The sequence below is a fragment of the Mercenaria mercenaria genome, chromosome 7 (genome assembly GCF_021730395.1).
Source record: "Mercenaria mercenaria strain notata chromosome 7, MADL_Memer_1, whole genome shotgun sequence".
In the NCBI taxonomy this organism is placed as follows: Eukaryota; Metazoa; Mollusca; class Bivalvia; order Venerida; family Veneridae; genus Mercenaria; species Mercenaria mercenaria.
In genome coordinates this window covers 57822691-57841895 of record NC_069367.1, presented here as the reverse complement: position 1 = coordinate 57841895, position 19205 = coordinate 57822691, and the positions used below count along the sequence as shown (strand labels likewise).

Below are 19205 nucleotides of genomic sequence, written 5' to 3'. Positions count from 1 at the left end.
CAGATGTGTGTCCATACGACAGTTGCCGCATGTGTCGGCTATCCATAACTAAGTAAACCAAACCAAATATAAAGCTCGATTCATGGCAAATTCAACCCAATGCACTACAAAAATATTTCTTTTCTTTTGACTTCTTAACTGCAATAAAAAAAACATGTGCAGAGGTATTGCTCTAAGGTATCTGAGAACACGGATGTTAATCTGTTTTGGTCCATGAAGAATTCTGGAGAAGCTATTAAACAAACACGACAAATGTTCGCCTATAATTACTTACGATTTTTCTACTCTTTATACCAATTCTAGCTTTAAGCGAGACATTTGCAAGAGAAAACGTTAATTATCTGGTATGCAATGAAACTGCATTTTTCTAATAGTAACTACAAATACACCTTATGGTTGTTGAGCGCTACGGTTTCTGTTAGACAACATATTTATTGAATTTGGCATTAAAGTACTGTTATGAACGAGATTTCTTGCTCAGTTTGTGAAATAAGAAACTGACATTACTGAAGTTTTAATGGAACCTCGAGGTACCTTCTTATTTCACATATGGACAACCTATAATTTTCAGAAATGGTGAAACATAATTTTCCAATAGAATTACAACTTACCAATACTTCAGATCTAGAAGCGTCATTTTTGTACTTACTTTTCACCCCTGTGAATAGTAATTTAGAAAAATAAGAGTCGATTTCAATTTTGAAATAGTCAGGGATGTCCCTCGGGCAACATCATATGGTGCATACATGTATATTTCACAACTTATTCTTTTTGCAAGGTTTATTCAAAGTTACAGGATTTTAATGAAAGGAATCTAGAAATCTCATATTACCAAAAAGTTATTACAACAGGGTTACCGATAACATAAACTATGGAAAGCTTTACAGCTCGTCTGTACTTATATAATATCTTGGTCTTGCACACCCCATATACTTTTTTTTAAACGTCGGAAAATTAAACAAAGATTAGAAACCTGTATCTAAAAGTATCTCTCTCTCTATTCTGGTCTCACTCTGCCCTTCTTCTCAGATCGTTCTTTATCTGTACTAGTAGAGGATGAATTTGGCGCACCGAATGACTGCCTTTGTGCTATGTAAAGCGCCTTTGAACATGTTTATCATAATACGGTATATTATCTGATTAATACAGCATAATATAACATACTGTAAGGCTTATTTTAATCAAGTATTTGTAAAATATTTAAGTTTATCGAAAGGGAATAAATGCGAAACTAGTAAAGGACAGTGCATATTTGGCGATTGATTCCTCTACAGTTCCTATTTGATGGTGCGAGGACTAATAAAGTGTAAGACTCCATGACGCTTTTCTCCTAAATCCTAAAAACGAACGAAGGGAAACGATTTTTGTCTTGCAGCCTTTGTTAAGACTTTGGTGCTCGGACTTCAGACAAGCTGTTCAGTATATTGGGTGCAATTATAAGTTTGATTGACCATAATTATATATTTTACTTCATAAAATCTGGTATTTTGTCACTAATGTTAGAGCCTTTCTCAGCGGGAAGTTATTTCATTTACACAGTCTTGTCTTAACTTGTTGAAAATTGGGTGTGAGGTTGACATGCCCTAAAAGCGTTTAAAGCGACTAACCCACACATAGTGAATTGTGATTTTTAAAATAATGTATCACCAAAAGGCAAAATGACGCCACTATTTCATACATCTACATGACACTTAATGGTTGACAAGTTTCTAGTTTCCAGATTTACCGGAACATTCGAGTTTTAGCAGGTTAGAGTTATGGTTCTTGGTCTACTAACTCAGTTGGGGGCGCTTTACAGGAATCACCTTGTCCCACCCATCCAATCCCCTGTACTGAACCAGTACAGACATAAAGGTAAAACAAACAATATATTTGTAGAATAAGTTCACATACCAGGTCTCATAATTCTGACTTTTCTTTGACATATTAATCATTTCCCCATTTCAATTTGAAAATGGCCAAAAAAATAACAATTCACTTTTCTAAAACCTATCCATGCATTTTATAGAATCTTCACAACATAATGAATTTCTTAGTTTCCATATTTTTGTTTTGGTATACAACTAAAATGTCAATCTTTTACAATTTTGCTCCAATTTTTATCTAACTTGAAAGGTGAACAAATGCCAAGACTTAGATTGATTGCATTTTTTCAACATTCCTCATACACCTTTGCAAGCAGGATTGGCCCATGTAGTAGAACTGGCATTAAAATCAAGAGTTGTATGCAAACATCTAGCTAGTACATGAATTAGAGCACATTCTGAAAGACTGCCATATCCCCTGCCAGTGATTTCTTATGCAGGGGATACTAGTAAAATATATAAAGAGACACATTAACAATGAAAATATTAATCTGGGTCCCTGTGACCTTGGAACCAATAACCCATAAAACTGATAGGTACCTCAAGTGCTACTCTTGTCATTGTGTAAAATTTGGAAGCCACGAGTTTTATTTCTAACTCAAGTCCTGAGAGTGACTGATTAATGAAAGTAAAGTCATAGCTCCCATGACTTTCACCTTAAGCAACTGACCCAAAAACTGGTATGAATCCTCCTCATGTGGTATTCACTAACCATATAAAGTTTGAAAGTCATATTCACTTTCCTACCTGGGAGTTCAAAGATGATGGACAATGTGATAACAAAATAGTTTTTTTAATAAAGAAAAAAAGAGCATATACAAATAAAAGTAAACATAGTCATGTTTTGTTTTCTGTATTTTGTGAATTCTCAAAGAAATTGTTTTTCACAATATAATGAACACATTGCATTATTTTGTTCCTTTCTTGACGGATTTCCTTGGCAAGTAGCTGTAAATAAAAATGTAACAGTTGTGAGAGGAAAATTTAACATTTTCCATCCAAGCAAATTATTCTAAAGTTTTCAAAAGATTCATCTATTCCCTGATTCAAGCAAAAAATGTCAATATTTACATTTTACAAGTAAAGTTATGTAAGCTATTATTAGACCTTTCTAACGTAAACGTAATTACGAAACAGAATACTGAATCCGTAAAATTTTAGGCTAATTTGTGGTCTATGGGAGACAATTTCATCCAATAGTAATGCAATAGTATCTCCCTTAGACCATTATTTGCAAATAACATTTACGGATTCAGTAATCCGTTTCCGATTTACGTTTACGTTAGAAATGTCTATTTCCTGAAATTATTTATCTGTTCACTTTTTTTCAGTATTGTATACCTTTCAAGTTACAGGTTTATCTACAAGTTTACCTTTTACAAGTACATATTTGTCTATTTATGACACACTGACTTATTCCTGTAAAAATTCTTTTTTTGTATCTTTTCTACTAACTTTTCATCCACTTTTACCTGTTCCAGTACACAAGTGGCTATTCACTTTTTACAGTATTGAGTAAACACCAGTTTGATCTTTACCCTAGAAAGGTTTTACCTATTTCCCCTAAGAGATCACTATTTACCTACTTCAGTACAAACTTTTCTAATTTTTACTATTCTTCTGTAATGATGCCAGGATACTTTTTCCAGTAAGTATCAATTTCTTTCACATTTTCCAATACAGGTTCATCTATTTCTCATTTTTACAATAAAGAGTTTAACTATTTCCAACAAAGATTTGTCTGTTTAACCCTTATCATGCTGAACACGATTGATTCTGCCTATGTGACCAGTATAGATCATGATCAGCCTGCACATCCATGCAGTCTGATCAAGATCTGCACTGTTCGCCATTCAGTCAGTACTTTTTTGGTAAGCATCCCCTTTAACAGTTAATGGTACTGTCCAAATTGAAAGATGGACAAGTTCGTTATAGAAATTTAGTAGGGTAAGGGTTTATTACCTTTTCCAGTAAAGATTTGTCTATTTTAGCAGGTGGATTCCATTTGTCTTTGTTTTTCTTCTGTCTGGCTCTGTTTCTGTGGCGTGGTTTCTTGTTATCATTATTGTTTTGTTCTTCCTTCACTTCTTTGGACTCACATTTAGGTTCGTCGCTAGTCTTTTTAACAGGTACTGTTGAAATGAAAAAAAAAATCTGTCCATCAGACTGTAACAATACAAGAACATTTCAGCATAATATGCAAAGTTATATATTGATATATGATTAGAATATTCATTCAAGATTTTACAACAAGATGCCCAAGTTACTCATCTGAGAAGGACTGTGTCATATAGACCGTGTTTCTGACAAACTTAAGTGAGAATCTATTTAGTTGTTCATTAAAAAATTATTTAAAGGCTTTTCATATACACAAAATTTTCTGAACTTAATATGCATGTGCATAAATATACACCCCCAATTTTTAAACAAAAATGATGATATTCAATAGAAGTGAAAGAAGTACCTTAAAACTCTACAACAACTTGAAAAGAAAATCTGAAAACTTTAATTTGTTCCACAACAGGATTATAAAGTAAATACTGTAAAACTGGTAAATCTGATAACAAGTTTGGTATGATACAGATGAATACTGAATTTCCTATAGCAGTATAAATTCCCTATTACAAGGTATTCTTATTTCATTTTTATTTTATTTTCATTATTACTGTAACAGGCTGAAAATACTTCAAGCCTGACTGGGAATCGAACCCGGGACCTCTCACACTCAAGGCGGACACTCTACCACGTCGCTATAAAAGCTAGCTCAATAGCAAGGAAGTATAAGTGCACCCTTGTACTCTACCCTACTACATACACCCCCTCCATTTTAGAATTCGTCCTCGAATTCCAGGAGTTTGAACCTCTGTGGGACGTTCCAAGGTGTCCATTCATATCTACTCGTGAGTTGTTTACGTTGGGTGCCAAATGTAACAGGCTGAAAATACTTCAAGCCTGACCGGGAATCGAACCCGGGACCTCTCACACTCAAGGCGGACACTCTACCACGTCGCTATAAAAGCTAGCTCAATAGCAAGGAAGTATAAGTGCACCCTTGTACTCTACCCTACTACATTACTGCCAGATAGACTATTTAATGAGGACCTGATTTTGCAGATTTCAAGTCTTCACGAAAACTCTAATTGCATATATTGTTTGTTTGGGTGTAATCTACTTTCAGCAGCAGGTAGTCAGGTAACCAGATTTCTATGTAACCAAAGTATGGGAAGCTTCTAGAGGTCTGGTACTTGATATATCAATACTGTATAATATGGTAACTGTAGATGGGACATCACAATGATTCTGAATAACACTATTTAAATATAATTACAGTTTTTTGTAAATTTCCATGCCATGTAAAGATATGCTGTCCACAAAATTACTTAAATTCCCTATCACAGGGTATTCTTATCATCATGAATATTGAAAGTGAAGCACTCTAAATGAGATTACAGTAACAAATATTTTCCATGGTCTAGGTATCATTTTACCAAAATCACAAAAAGACTAAATAAGAATGATGTAAACATTGTATGACACATACTCCCATTCCCCTGAAAATCCTTGATATAATAAAATCACTGTCTAAAGGGGCTAGTTTAACTCGGACAAAAATATCTGATACTGTAACAGAAGTCCCAGTAATATGTGCTTGGCCACTTGATGCTGATGATGTATACAAAGCTTCATTCAAACTAAACGGAAATTGTAGGAGTTGAGTACTCAAGGTACATATGTAGATATAATATTGTGATACTGTTAAGTTCCAAAATGAGAAATAAGTCAGGAAAAGGCTAATAAAACAATTAAAATCCTGATTATGTGCACCAAGTTTCAAGTGAATTGAACATAGACTGCTGTAATATAGTTTAGTCTAATATGGGGGCAAAACTAAAGAAAACAAGTGAATGAAGTATTGCCATGCAATACAAAGTCCCCTACTGGAAGGCACCTAATTTTCTCTACTGCAGTATAACATAATGAACTGATATCTGTCAATGATGTATAAACAATATTGTACTATATATACAATATGTTATAACAACACACTTGGATTAAAATGTGCATATATAAAAACCCACAGTTGTTTTCATACTGAATTGTTTTGGCCGATTATAAAAAAGTTATCATATAAGTTATTTATAGTTCCAACAAAGGGAAATAAAAAAAAAAAAATCTTTATAAGTCCACAAGATACTCTTTACCAGGTAGAGAAAGGTCAAAATACACCTAAAAACTGGATGTAACACGCATGTTGTACCACAGAAAAGTGGTCTCGATTTTTCTCTATGACCAGTAATAAAAAAGTTACAATAAAATCTATTTATAGTAATAACAAAGGGACGTAATTCTAAAAACAAGGGTGCCTCATGGTGGTGAACATTTGGTCCAAGTTACATCAAAATCCCTTAATGCATGAAGAAGAAATGCTCCAGACAAAGTCATCCTTGAATTTGACCTTTGACCTCTAAATATGACCTTGACCTTAGACCTATGGACCTGGTTCTTGGGCATGACAATCCGTCTTATGTTGGTGAACATTTGTGCCAAGTTACATCAAAATCCCTCCATGCATGAAGAAGAAATGCCCCAGACAAAACCATTCTTGTGTCTGACCTTTGGTCTCTAAGTGTGACCTTGACATTAGACATTGGGCCTGGGTTTTGCACATGATATGTTGTCTCATCCAGGGGAATATTTGTGCCAACTGATATCTAAATCCTGTTTTGCATGACAAAGTTATAGACTGGACAGGAAAAAAATCCTATTGACCTTTGGTCTCAGTGTGACCTTGACCTTTAAGCTAGGGTACTGGGTGGTGCACATGACACGTCAACTCGTCATGGGGAACATTTATGCCAAGTAATACTGTAATCCCTTGATGGATGACAGAGTTCTGGATCGGACAGGAAAAAACCTTATTGACCTTTGACCTGCAATTGTGACCTTGATCTTTGAGCTAAGGGTCCAGGATTTGCGCATGACACGTCGTCTCATCATGGGAAACACTTGTGCCAAGTAATATTAAAATCCCTTAATGAATGTCAGAGTTATGGACCAAACACGAAACAGACCCTGTTCATGCTATGTTAACATTTGACTGCTAAGTGTGACCTTGACCTTTCAGCTAGGAGTCTGAAAGTTGTGCATGACATATCGTCTTATTATGAGCTACATTTGTGCCAAGTAATATTAAAATCCCTTCATGAATGTCAGAGTTATGGACCAAACACGAAACAGACCCTGTTCATGCTATGTTAACATTTGACTGCTAAGTGTGACCTTGATCTTTCAGCTAGGAGTCTGAAAGTTGTGCATGACATATCGTCTTATTATGAGGTACATTTGTGCCAAGTAATATTAAAATCCCTTCATGGATGGCAGAGTTATGGACCAGACAGGAAAAAAGCCCTGTTGACTTTTGACCTCTAATTGTAACCTTGACCTTTAAGCTAGGAGTCCAGGTTTTGCACACGACATGTCGTCTCATCATGGGGAACATTTGTGCCAAGTAATATTAACATCCCTTCATGGATGACAGAGTTATGGACCGGACAGGAAAAAAGCCCTGTTAACCTTTGATCTCCAATTGTGACCTTGACCTTTGAGCTAGGGGTCCAGGTTTTGAGCAAGACATGTCATCTCATCATGGGGAACATTTGTGCCAAGTAATATTAAAATCCCTTCATGGATGGGAGAGTTATGGACCGGACAGGAAAAAAGCCCTGTTGACCTTTGAACTCCAATTGTGACCTTGACCTCTTGCGCATGACATGTTGTCTCATCATGGGGAATACTTGTGCCAAGTAATATTAAAATCCCTTCATGGATGACAGAGTTATGGACCGGACAGGAAAAAAGCCCTGTTGACCTTTGACCTCCAATTGTGACCTTGACCTTTGAGTTAGGGGTCCGGGTTTTGCGCATGACAAGTCATCTCATCATGGGGAACATTTGTGCCAAGTAATATTAAAATCCCTTCATGGTTGGGAGAGTTATGGACCGGACAGGAAAAAAGCCCTGTTGACCTTTGACCTTCAATTGTGACCTTGACCTTTGAGCTAGGGGTCCGGTTTTTGCGCCTAACACATCGTCTCATCATGGGGAACATTTGTGCCAAGTAATATTAAAATCCCTTCATGGATGGGAGAGTTATGGACCGGAAAGGAAAAAAGCCCTGTTGACCTTTGACCTTCAATTGTGACCTTGACCTTTGAGCTAGGGGTCTGGTTTTTGTGCCTGACACATCGTCTCATCATGGGGAACATTTGTGCCAAGTAATATTAAAATCCCTTCATGGATGACACAGTTATGGACCGGACACAAAATTGCGGACGGACGGACGGACGGAATGACGGAAAAGCGCATTCCTAGTCCCCGAAACTGGTTTTCAACCAGTAGGGGACTAAAAACTTAACAGACATGAAAGACCTGACTATATGCCATTTCAGTTTCACTTAAATTGGATGGAAACTGTAGGTAGAGATTAGTACACATGGAAGTATGACAACAACACATCAAACACTCTACCTTCCACGTATTTGTCACTGTAACCTTGACCTTTGACCTAGTGACTTCAAAATCAATAGAGGTCATCTGCTGGTCATGAACAACCTTCTTATCAACTTTCATGGTCCTAGGCCCAAGCGCTCTCAAACCGTTTAACTGTTTCGGCGCTCATTGTGACCTTGAACCTTGACCTACTGACCTCAACAACCACTAACTTGACCTGTATTTTATGACGTTACATTTGTACCAAAATTTATGATCCTAGGCCCAAGCATTTTCAAGTTATCATCCTGAAACCGTTTAACTGTTCTGGGTCACTGTGACCTTGACCTTTGGCCTACTGACCTTAAAGTTAAACTTGACCTGTATGTTATGATGTTACACCTGTGTACCAAAATTTATGAACCTTGGCCCAAGCGTTCTTAAGTTACCATCTGGAAACGTTTAATTGTTCAAGGTCATTGTGACCTTGACCTTTGACCTACTGACCTCAAAGTCGAACCTGACCTGTATCTTGTAATGTTACACCTGTGTACCAAGAATTATTTAAATCTGTCAAGCCTTTCATGAGTTATTGTCCGGAAACAATGAAAACCAATGGACCAACAGACAGACTGACCAGCAACTCCTATATACCCCACCAAACTTCATTTTGTGGGGATATAATTATAATAATCTAACTCGTTTCGTTAAATTGTTTTTAAAGAAACACAATGTGAATGAAAGATAATTGAAGATAACTGAAGAGAATTTCATATTAAATTTCATTAGACATCTGAATCATAATTTGTTCCTTCATAACTAGTTGCATCATCTCTGCAAATATAATATAGAGTACTAAAACATAGATTACTGGAACTCTAGTCACCATATCCATAGCCATTGCCTTTAATTTCAGAGTTTGATGTATCATTCAAAGAAATCAAAGAGGATTAGTCCCCCGTAAATACATGTAATTAATGTTCTACATTAAACATTTACCATTTTCAGGTTTTTCAGTGTCTTCTTCCTCACTACTCTCATCACTGTCAACATATGATGACATCAAACTTCCAAGAGCACCTGCTGCTGTAACCTCGGGCATGGCGGAAGCTGTGCTTCCTGTTGAATTGTTTACTTTAATATTGCTGTCATCATCATCTGATCCGCTGGAATCTGAACCTGTAATAGTTTAAAACTAGAATGTTGGCCAAACATTATACACACAGGAGAAAACTAGAGATGCTTTTGAGAAAAGCGCATGTCTCCCACAACTGCCCCTATGAAAAATGTTAATTTCTCTAGATGTTTTAGACGAGTGGATCCAATTAGATGGTCTGGATGAGTGGATCCAATCAGTATTTCAAGGGCCATAAATCAAAAGTGCCTGGGCGGATTTGGCTAGTTATCAAACTTGGGTAAGGTCTTATGGCCAAACACATTTTGTTCAAGTTTGGTGAAGATCGGATGAGAAATGTTCGACTTAGAGAGCGGACAAGAGTAAACAGACGGATTTTTTCGGTAATTCAAGGGCCGTAACTCTAAAATGCCTGGACCGATTTGGCTAGTTATCGAACTTGGCTGAGGTCTCATGATCAAACACATTTTGTTCAAGTTTGGTGAAGATCGGATGAGAAATGTTCAATTTAGAGTGTAGACAAGAGTAAAAAGGCTGATTTTTCGATAATTCAAGGGCCGTAACTCCGAAATGCCTGAACCGATTTGGCTAGTTATCGAACTTGGCCGAGGTCTCATGGTCAAACACATTTTTTGTAAGTTTGGTGAAGATTGAATGAGAAATATTCGAATTAGAGTGCGGACAAGAGTAAAAAGACCAATTTTTGGTAATTCAAGGGCCATAACTCCAAGACGCCTGGACCGATTTGGCTAGTTATCGAACTTGGCCGAGGTCTTATGGTCAAACACATTTTGTTCAAGTTTGGTGAAAATCGGATGAGAAATGTTCGACTTAGAGTGCGAACAAGTTTTGTGACAGACACAGACAGACTGGAGTAAATCAATATGTCTCCCACACCACTGTGTGGTGGGAGACATAATTATACCAAACAGAGCCCAAACTGACTAATCATAAACATGCTAGATGGGGCCTTCAACGTGCAGTTTCTGACTCTTCAGTTAATGTAACCTTGTGCGGGAAATAACTGTGAAAACTGTATGCAAATAAATATGGATTCTGTGAATAAAGCCTTTTTTCAAATTTCACTTGTTGCCAATATATTCAGAAGGTTGGTGTAGGCAGGTTAAGTGTTGTATAGCAAGATTTAGCTGTTTGGCTGTTTACTTGTCAGATGGAAGTTATAAATTTTTTCAGTATTTCATTTATATAATGTGGTCAGTTGACTATCCCATGTTCCATGAGTCCATAGCATTTAATACTTATTCGAATCCTAACAATTTACCGATTACCATACTTCAATTTTAAACAGTTATGAATATTAAGCAGTATTATCTCGACAAGAAGACCACGATGGCCCTAGATAATTCTCTTCACTTTCACAGCTGAATCATGTTTCTTTGGTACTATGGTTATGATTTAACTATTTAGATATAGTGTCACCAAAGGAACAATTTTGTTTAATTATTCTAACTAAAGGATTTAAAATTACCAAGACAACATATTCTTCACTAGTTTTAACTTTTATGTCTTCGTCAGAAATAACAAAGTACAATACAAATGACGTCATGTCTGTTTGGACGCAAACGTCAACGTGACAAAAAGCGCAAATAACTAGAAATTGCTTTTGTAAAAAAGCGCATGTCTCCCCCCAATGCAAAGTCCTATAGGCAAGAAGTCAAAAGGGGTCAGGAGCGAAAGTCAAAGAGACACTGATGGTTGGCTGCAATAGGGATCATCTACTTGGCATGTCCAGTCATCCCACTAAATTTCAACACTCTTGGCCTAGTGGTTCTCAAGTCACTGTTCAGGCTCCTGTGACCTTGACCTTTGCTCAAGTGACCTCAAAATAAATAAGTGTCATCTACTCTGCATGTCCAATCATCCTATTAAGTTTCAACATTCTAGGTCAAGTGGTTCTCAAGTTATTTTCCAGAAATGATTTTATATGACCAGGCCCCTGTGACCTTGACCTTTAATAGATTGACCCCTTGACCTGAAATCAATAGGGGTCATCTACTCTGCATGTTCAATCATCCTATGAAGTTTCAACATTCTGGGTCAAGTGGTTCTCAAGTTATTGATCGGAAATTGTTTTCCATGTTCAGGCTCCTGAGACCTTGACCTTTAACAGAGTGACGCAAAAATCGATACGGGTCATCTACTCTCCATGTTCAATCATCCTATGAAGTTCCAACATTCTGGATCAAGTGGTTCTTAGTCATTGATCGGAAATGGTTTTCAATGTTCAGGCCCCTGTGACCTTGACCTTTGACAGAGTGACCCCAAAATCAATACGGGTCATCTACTCTTTATGACCAATCATCCTATGAAGTTTCAACATTCTTGGTCAAGTGGTTCACTAGTTATTGATCGGAAATGGTTTTCAATGTTCAGGCCCCTGTGACCTTTACCTTTGACGGAGTGACCCCAAAATCAATTGGGGTCATCTACTCTTCATGATCAATCACCCTATGAAGTTTCAACATTCTGTGTCAAGTGGTTCACTAGTTATTGATTGGAAATGGTTTTCTATGTTCAGGCCCCTGTGACCTTGACCTTTAATGGAATGACCCCAAAAACAATAGGGGTCATCTACTTTGCATGTACAATCATCCTATGAAGTTTCAACATTCTGGGTCAAGTGGTTCTCTAGTTATTGATCGGAAATGGTTTTCAATGTTCAGGCCCCTGTGACCTTGATCTTTGACAGAGTGACCCCAAAATCAATAGGGGTCATCTACTCTTCATGACCAATCATCCTATGAAGTTTCAACATTCTGGGTCAAGTGGTTCACTAGTTATTGATCGGAAATGGTTTTCAATATTCAGGCCCCTGTGACCTTGAACTTTGACGGAGTGACCCAAAAATCAATAAGGGTCATCTACTCTTCATGACCAATCATCCTATGAAGTTTCAACATTCTGCCAGTGGGTCAAGTGGTTCACTAGTTATTGATTGGAAATGGTTTTCAATGTTCAGGCCCCTGTGACCTTGACCTTTGAAGGAGTGACCCCAAAAACAATTGGGGTCGTCTACTCCAGCAGCCCTACAACCCTATGAAGTTTAAAGGTTCTAGGTCAAATGGTTCTCCAGTTATTGCTCGGAAATGAAGTGTGACGTATGGACGGACGGACAGGGCAAAAACAATATGTCTCCCCAAGAGGGGAGGGAGCGGGGGAGACATAAATATAGAATATTTTTGTCTAAAATGTACATATACACATGTTGATATGGATCATAATGATATGGTGGAAATTATTCTGAAATTCAAAAGTTTCAAACAAGATCATTTTTAGTGTCTGCTTTATATCTAAGCCCAGCATATGGCAGCAAAGGAACATTTAAAGAGAGGAAATTGCCATCTGTAGCTCTTGCCGCCATTAAATGCAGTCAAGCAGAAGCAATGGAACAAATTTTAGAAAAGTCCTTCACTGAAGGGAAACACTCAACAAGTGTTAACCTGGGTTTAAATGATAACTTCCATTATTTTCAGCATCATCTTCACAACACTTTAGTTCTCTATATACTTAAATTATTTTAATTTATAAATAGCACATGTATTGAAAAATTAACGGCGGGGGGACACAGCCATAGTCTTGAAATCACTCAGATTAATTGGTTCTTATCCCAAATGCAAGGTGCGGGCAACAACACTGCTACACATGCATTTTATCAGCGTGTGCCTGGACACGTTTCATGAACAAAATTGAAGGGGCCTGTATATTGTTGATGCTATATTTCTTAAGAAGGCTTTAAACTTAATTACTGACAAACTATATGTTACGGAAACACATGAGAATTCACTGTTTTTACTACTTTTTACGACGAAAATCAAAAAGCATATGTAACGCTTTACTCCAGGTAAACTGTCTCGATTATAAATATCTATATTTTGAAGTCATAATTCACTGATTCCGCTATAGCACTTTTGGTTACAACCAATGTCTTTATTGCCGCAGCAGTAAGGGGTTCAATTCCCAATGCGATCATCTTTTTTTCTTGATTTGGAATTTTTAAAATATTTTAGAAACAAAAGCTCATATTCTTATGTTCATAATACGACCAATCTTCAATTTGAAAGAAGGATTATTTTTAGCCAAATCTGGAGGTCAGTGCCTTAAACCATTTCCATTACTTTTAACTGAGTTTCACAGTGACTGTAAGCAAAAAATATTTTTCAAAATTTCAGTGATACACATGAAGGCTATTGATAGGTCTTAGAATGGATTTTCTTTTTACATATGCAAAATATTTGCTGACGGCATATTTTAATAATTTCGACCTCATTGTAAAACTCTTGTTCTACTTTAAGCCCTTTAGATCATTAAGTAAATCATGCAGAACCATTTTAACAAATTTTCATCCAAGGTTGTTACAGACCAGGTTTGGAGGAATTCTGACCACTAGTTTCATAGGAGATAAGAAACGATGATGACGGATAATGGACACAGGGTGATAACAAAAATTCACCTCAGCAAATGAAACAGCTATAAGGCATAAATTCTTCCCAATGAGAACTGAATATGTCTGTTGTCTATTAAACTGGGAAATAAAAAGTGATGTTACATCTCTAGAGCAAACATTTCTGTGCAGAGGTAATTGTTTAGAACAGTGATTTACTAAGAAATGGTACCTAACAGAAAGAAATATCTACCTTTATAAGGAGGTGCACACTCTTCAGACACATCATTACCAGAGCTATGATGCACTTCCAAAGATAAATATTTGGTGGTGTGCTTCATTTTGAAGTATACGAGGAAACAGCTGTTATCACTACAAACTCATATTACCCTATAACATTAAATAAATAAAAATCAGACCTGAACTTGCAGCAGCAAAGAACATGCCAAGTGACTCTGCAGCTTCCTTCATCAGGTTTCCTTCACCAGAGTTTTCCTTGACCTGCTTCTCTGAACTGCATTCACCTGCATCTGTATCTGTTTGAATATAACATATGCAAAAATACTGGTATTCCAACACCATTTACAAGAAATCTTAGACTACACACTAACTTTCTGCCAGACAAGGACAGTGCCTTAAAATAGTCTCCACCTGATGCCTTTTTAACTAATAAAGGGCAATAACACTTTGAGTATTTCATTTTAAAAAAACTCTTTACCCACTAAAACATACCATAGATTTACAAACAAGAGCTGTCCAAATGACAGTTCACTCTACTATTTAACAAAATTTAAATTGAACAAGGGTCATAACCACTAAAAGACAAGACTTATGTACATGTACAATGTAACTTACCATTACCATTTAAAATTTTATTACACAGTAATAATTGCAATGAAAACAACTTGCATGCATATTTTCAATGAAAGTGTCGAAGTCAAATAAGGCCTATAATTTGAATTAAATAAGGCCTATAATTTGAATTTCTTTCAACCAAGAGCTTCTAACTTTGTTACTAAAGTACATTTGATATGAAGGTTCCAAACCAATATATGTACTTGTTACTAAGATATAGCATGACAGTAAGTTGCAAGCAAAACTTTTCAAAGTCCTAGAAGGCTGCTAATTTCTATCAAAATTAACAAATTTATCTAACATGGTGATAACAGAAGTTTTGATGACAAGGAAGACTTCTGTGAAGTTAAATCCAATTTATGTGGTTACTACGGATATACAGCATGATAGTTAGTTAATTTCAACTGAGAGCTATCTAACTTGGTATTCAAGCAGGTTTGATGACTTGGTTATTCGAGTAGAATTGATGATAGAATGCCTTGTGTGAAGTTTCAGCCATATAATTATATAGAATAGTTACAGAGATATTACCTTGGCCTCAAAACATTAACAGAGGTAAGTGGAATATATCAGTTTGCAAAAGAGTAGTAAGTCAAGTTACAACACTTCTTCATAATGGCTTGACTGCAAGAACTTCGAAAAGCCATGCAATTGGTTGTAAGAAAATTACAGTGTTGCCAACATTCTGGAAAGTAAAATACCTCTCACTGCTATTATTCTTTGAATAGTCAAGCTAAAAACTGGTAAATTAATTATTTTAACTTCCAAGAACTGGACTAGAATCCCTACCATCATGTTTCCTCTTCATAGTGTTTTGCTGATTCATATCTCCACGGCTGTCTCTTCTACCTCTGCCCCTATCCCGACCACGTCCTCTTCCACGGCCTCTTCTATTATCTTCTTTTCGATGCATCTTTCTGTAAAGTAACAATTACTGAACATTTGGATAAACTGTACATTAAGCAGATCTATAATAAAAGTATATTTCTTTTTATTATCTGATATAAGAGAACACGGCTATCATTCTGATTATGATCTGTTAGTAGTAAATAAAATGTCAATATTCTCTTGGATAAATAGTCCATTCACTCATATTTAAAACAAATATATTACTTTATGTCCCAAATAACAGCCTGTCCAAGGCAAGTGAAAAATTATGTAATTTTGTAAGCTCTGACCTTGAACTTTATTCAAATGAAGTCAAAATCATCAGGGGTCATCATCTATAGACTACAGGCAATTCTCCTAAGATAACTGACAGCCAAAGCATTCTTTCATTTTTCAGCAGACACTGTTGTCAGCCTTAAGGTCACTATGACTTTGGTCTGTGACCTACTGACCCCCAAACCCTCAAAATGTATGAAGTCATCTTCTTACAACAGGCAATAAACACATGAAGTTTGACAAAGCCTTAAGCGTTCTTTGCTTATTAAGCTGAAACCTTCTTTAGCTTTTAAGGTCATTGTAACCTTGACCTTTGATCTGATACCCAAAACAACAAGAGCTGTCACAGGAGATAGCACGCTCGACTATATAGATGCTGGATAGTGAAACTGGGCATATCTAATGCAGCTGGAGGTGTCACTGGAGTGTTTAATGACTCCAATGTGGATGAAGATATTGGATAACAGCTTGAGTCTGTGTCAAAAGTATTATTAAAAAGAGATATAAAGATCAAGTGTATCAAAACATTAAATAAGTAGAATTCCAAGCAAAAAGGGGGCATAATTCATGAAATACTGGTGCAAGAGTGATGCACCTTGTGTCATGTTGAATCAAATCCATTTTGTAATACCTGAGATATAGTGAAAATGCATCAAAATTAACCTTTAATTCTAAGTAAAAGGGGGCATAATTCATGAAAGATTGGCGCCAGAGTTATTGACCTTGTGTCATATGATGTGGGTGATAAGGTGGAACAACTATTTTAACTTTGAATCAAATCCATTCAGTAAAAACTGAGATATAGTTAAAGTGTATCAACCCGAAATTATAAGTAAAAAGGGGGGATAATTCATGACATGCTGGTGCAAAAGTTATGGCCCTTGTGTCATATGATGTGAGTGATGATGTTCAACAACTATTTTAAGTCTGAATCAAATCCATTATAGTAGTAACTGAGATACAGTGAAAGTGCATCAAAACTTAAACCCGAAATTCTATGTAAAGGGGGAAATATTCATGAAATATTGGTACCAGAGTTATGGCCCTTGTGTCATATGATGTGGGAGATGAAGTGGAACAACTACTTTCAGTCTGAATCAAATCCATTTAGTTATACCTGAGATAAAGTGAAAGTGCACCAAAACTTTAACCTGAAATTCTAAGTAAAAAGGGGGGATAATTCATGAAATACTGGTGCAAGAGTTATAGCCCTTGTGTCATATGATGTGAGAGTGATGATGTTGAACAGCTATTTTAAGTCTGAATTAAATCCATTTAGTAATAACTGAGATAAAGTGAACATGGTGAAAGTGCACCAAAACTTTAACCTGAAATTCTAAGTAAAAAGGGGGGATAATTTATGAAATATTGGTGCCAGAGTTATGACCTTGTGCCATATGATGTGGGTGATGATGAGGAACAACTATTTTAAGTCTGAAGTAAATCCATCAAGTAATAACAAAGATAAAGAGAAAGTGCATCAAAACTTTAACCAAAGTGCGGACACGGAAGGATGCCGACGCCGGGTCGAGTAGGATAGCTCTCCATACTTCATTTAGTCGAGCTAAAAATGGTCATCTATTCACCATGGGTAATCATCCTATGAAGTTTTATGACAGTACCAGTAGGTCAAAACACATTAGTTATTGAATGGAAATCATTTTCAAACACGTGGTAAACTTACCCAAAATATTTTTCCTCTATGACTTCACCTCTAGCAATCCTCTCAGCCAGAAGAGCTTTCTTTTTCTCAATATTTTCTGCTGTTGGAAAGTTCCTGGAAATTAAACATTTAATGTAATATTAACTTGTAGAGTATTATTCTCATTTTAATGTACTTTTTAAAAAGTATTTGTTCCATTTCAATTACTATTTCCATTGGTACTCACATTTAAAAGAAATACTTTATGCTAGGGTTTTCTTTAAACTTAGCTGATGGTTATCGAGTTCAGATTTTTTCCAGAGACACTCAATGCTAATGACATAGTACCGGTATCTTCCTTTTTGCCATACTGTCACTGTTCCTTGAAAACATTTTATGTCACTTTTGATAATTTTTCAGGAGACGAAAAAGCTATAAACTATATAATTCATTATAGAAAATTTATTCTACCGTCATAATTGTTCCCCTTTATTCATTTAAGCTGCAAGCTGATTTAAAGGCAATCACTATCACTCAAAAGGAGATGTTAACAAGACGCCTCTTTGCATGAGATTTTCTTTTTCTTTTTTTCATTTTTATCCCTAGAGTTGCATACATAGTACAAGTTGTCCCAGAAAACTGAATAGGTATGATTCCAAACATATAGTTAAGTTTATACACCTTCATTTATCAGTATGAAAAACCTGAATTTATAGATAACTACTAATATCAATGTCTTGCAAATCTGTTAAACAACAAAAAAATTGTCCTTCCTTATGATAATTATATTATGGTTTTTAAAGATATGAAATAAGAAAATTCTGGTTGTTTATCAGATCAAGTATTGTTGCAGATCATGCTAATAATATGAAGTACCATGGTCCATTGTTTTAATGCAAAAATCTAAGTTTCTGGGTCAAAATCAACATACTTAGAATGTTTTTAAAGAACAGCTACAATATATATTAACGACAAAAATTAATGATCAATTAATCAGTGCTCAACATAAGCTTTTGGTGGAATTGGGTATTTACCCATCACTTTTTGTCTGAATTGGGTATTGGAAATCTGAATTGGGTAAAAATAATATTATTACCAACTTCGAAGGCTTTTCAAAAGTAAATGGGTATTTGCTAAAACCAACTGGGTATTTCACCAATCTCGCACAAACAATTGAGTTTTTTTTTCTTGTGGCTCATTATACTGGATGAAACATGCATATATCATTATCATTAACTGGGTTGGACTACTTTTCTACATGTATGCCTGTAAGGAAAGTAAACATGAGTAATTTTAATTTATAGTTCTAACTGAGTGTATTTTTTAACCAAAATTTTTCTTTTTTCCTCCAATCATTTCAAGTTTTCATTCCATTGTATTTTTGGCACTTGAAATGCAGTCAGTGATCAATTTATCCACATAAGATGAATATCCGGAACGATGTATTCACCGCAATAATTATGTCTTCTCCCGTAAGATGTCGGCCAGTATCGGTGGCACTTTATTATCACAAACGTTAAACTGCCGTTGCTGAACAACAAAATATCCTTCTGTTTTGTTTGTTTGTGCTGCAACAATAACTTTCTGCTACGAAGTTGTCAGTTTATCAGCATAATTTTTTTGTTTACAAAGCGTCCAAATAACACCAATCAG

At 35.9% G+C, this 19205-nt stretch overlaps 1 protein-coding gene across 1 annotated transcript in view; it reads right to left on the bottom strand.

Moving 5' to 3' along the window:
- Nucleotides 1-2693: 2693 nt before the first annotated feature.
- Nucleotides 2694-19205, bottom strand: part of LOC123555804 (FMR1-interacting protein NUFIP1-like) — a 29765-nt gene continuing 13253 nt past the window's right edge. Inside the window, exons 6-11 of the mRNA XM_053548486.1 lie at nucleotides 17595-17687; nucleotides 15536-15663; nucleotides 14311-14427; nucleotides 9354-9533; nucleotides 3828-3997; nucleotides 2694-2813 (exon numbers count right to left, since the gene is read on the bottom strand). Of these exons, the coding sequence (XP_053404461.1) occupies nucleotides 2703-2813; nucleotides 3828-3997; nucleotides 9354-9533; nucleotides 14311-14427; nucleotides 15536-15663; nucleotides 17595-17687 (799 nt within the window). The 3' untranslated portion in view covers nucleotides 2694-2702. The remainder of the gene's footprint in view (nucleotides 2814-3827; nucleotides 3998-9353; nucleotides 9534-14310; nucleotides 14428-15535; nucleotides 15664-17594; nucleotides 17688-19205) is intronic.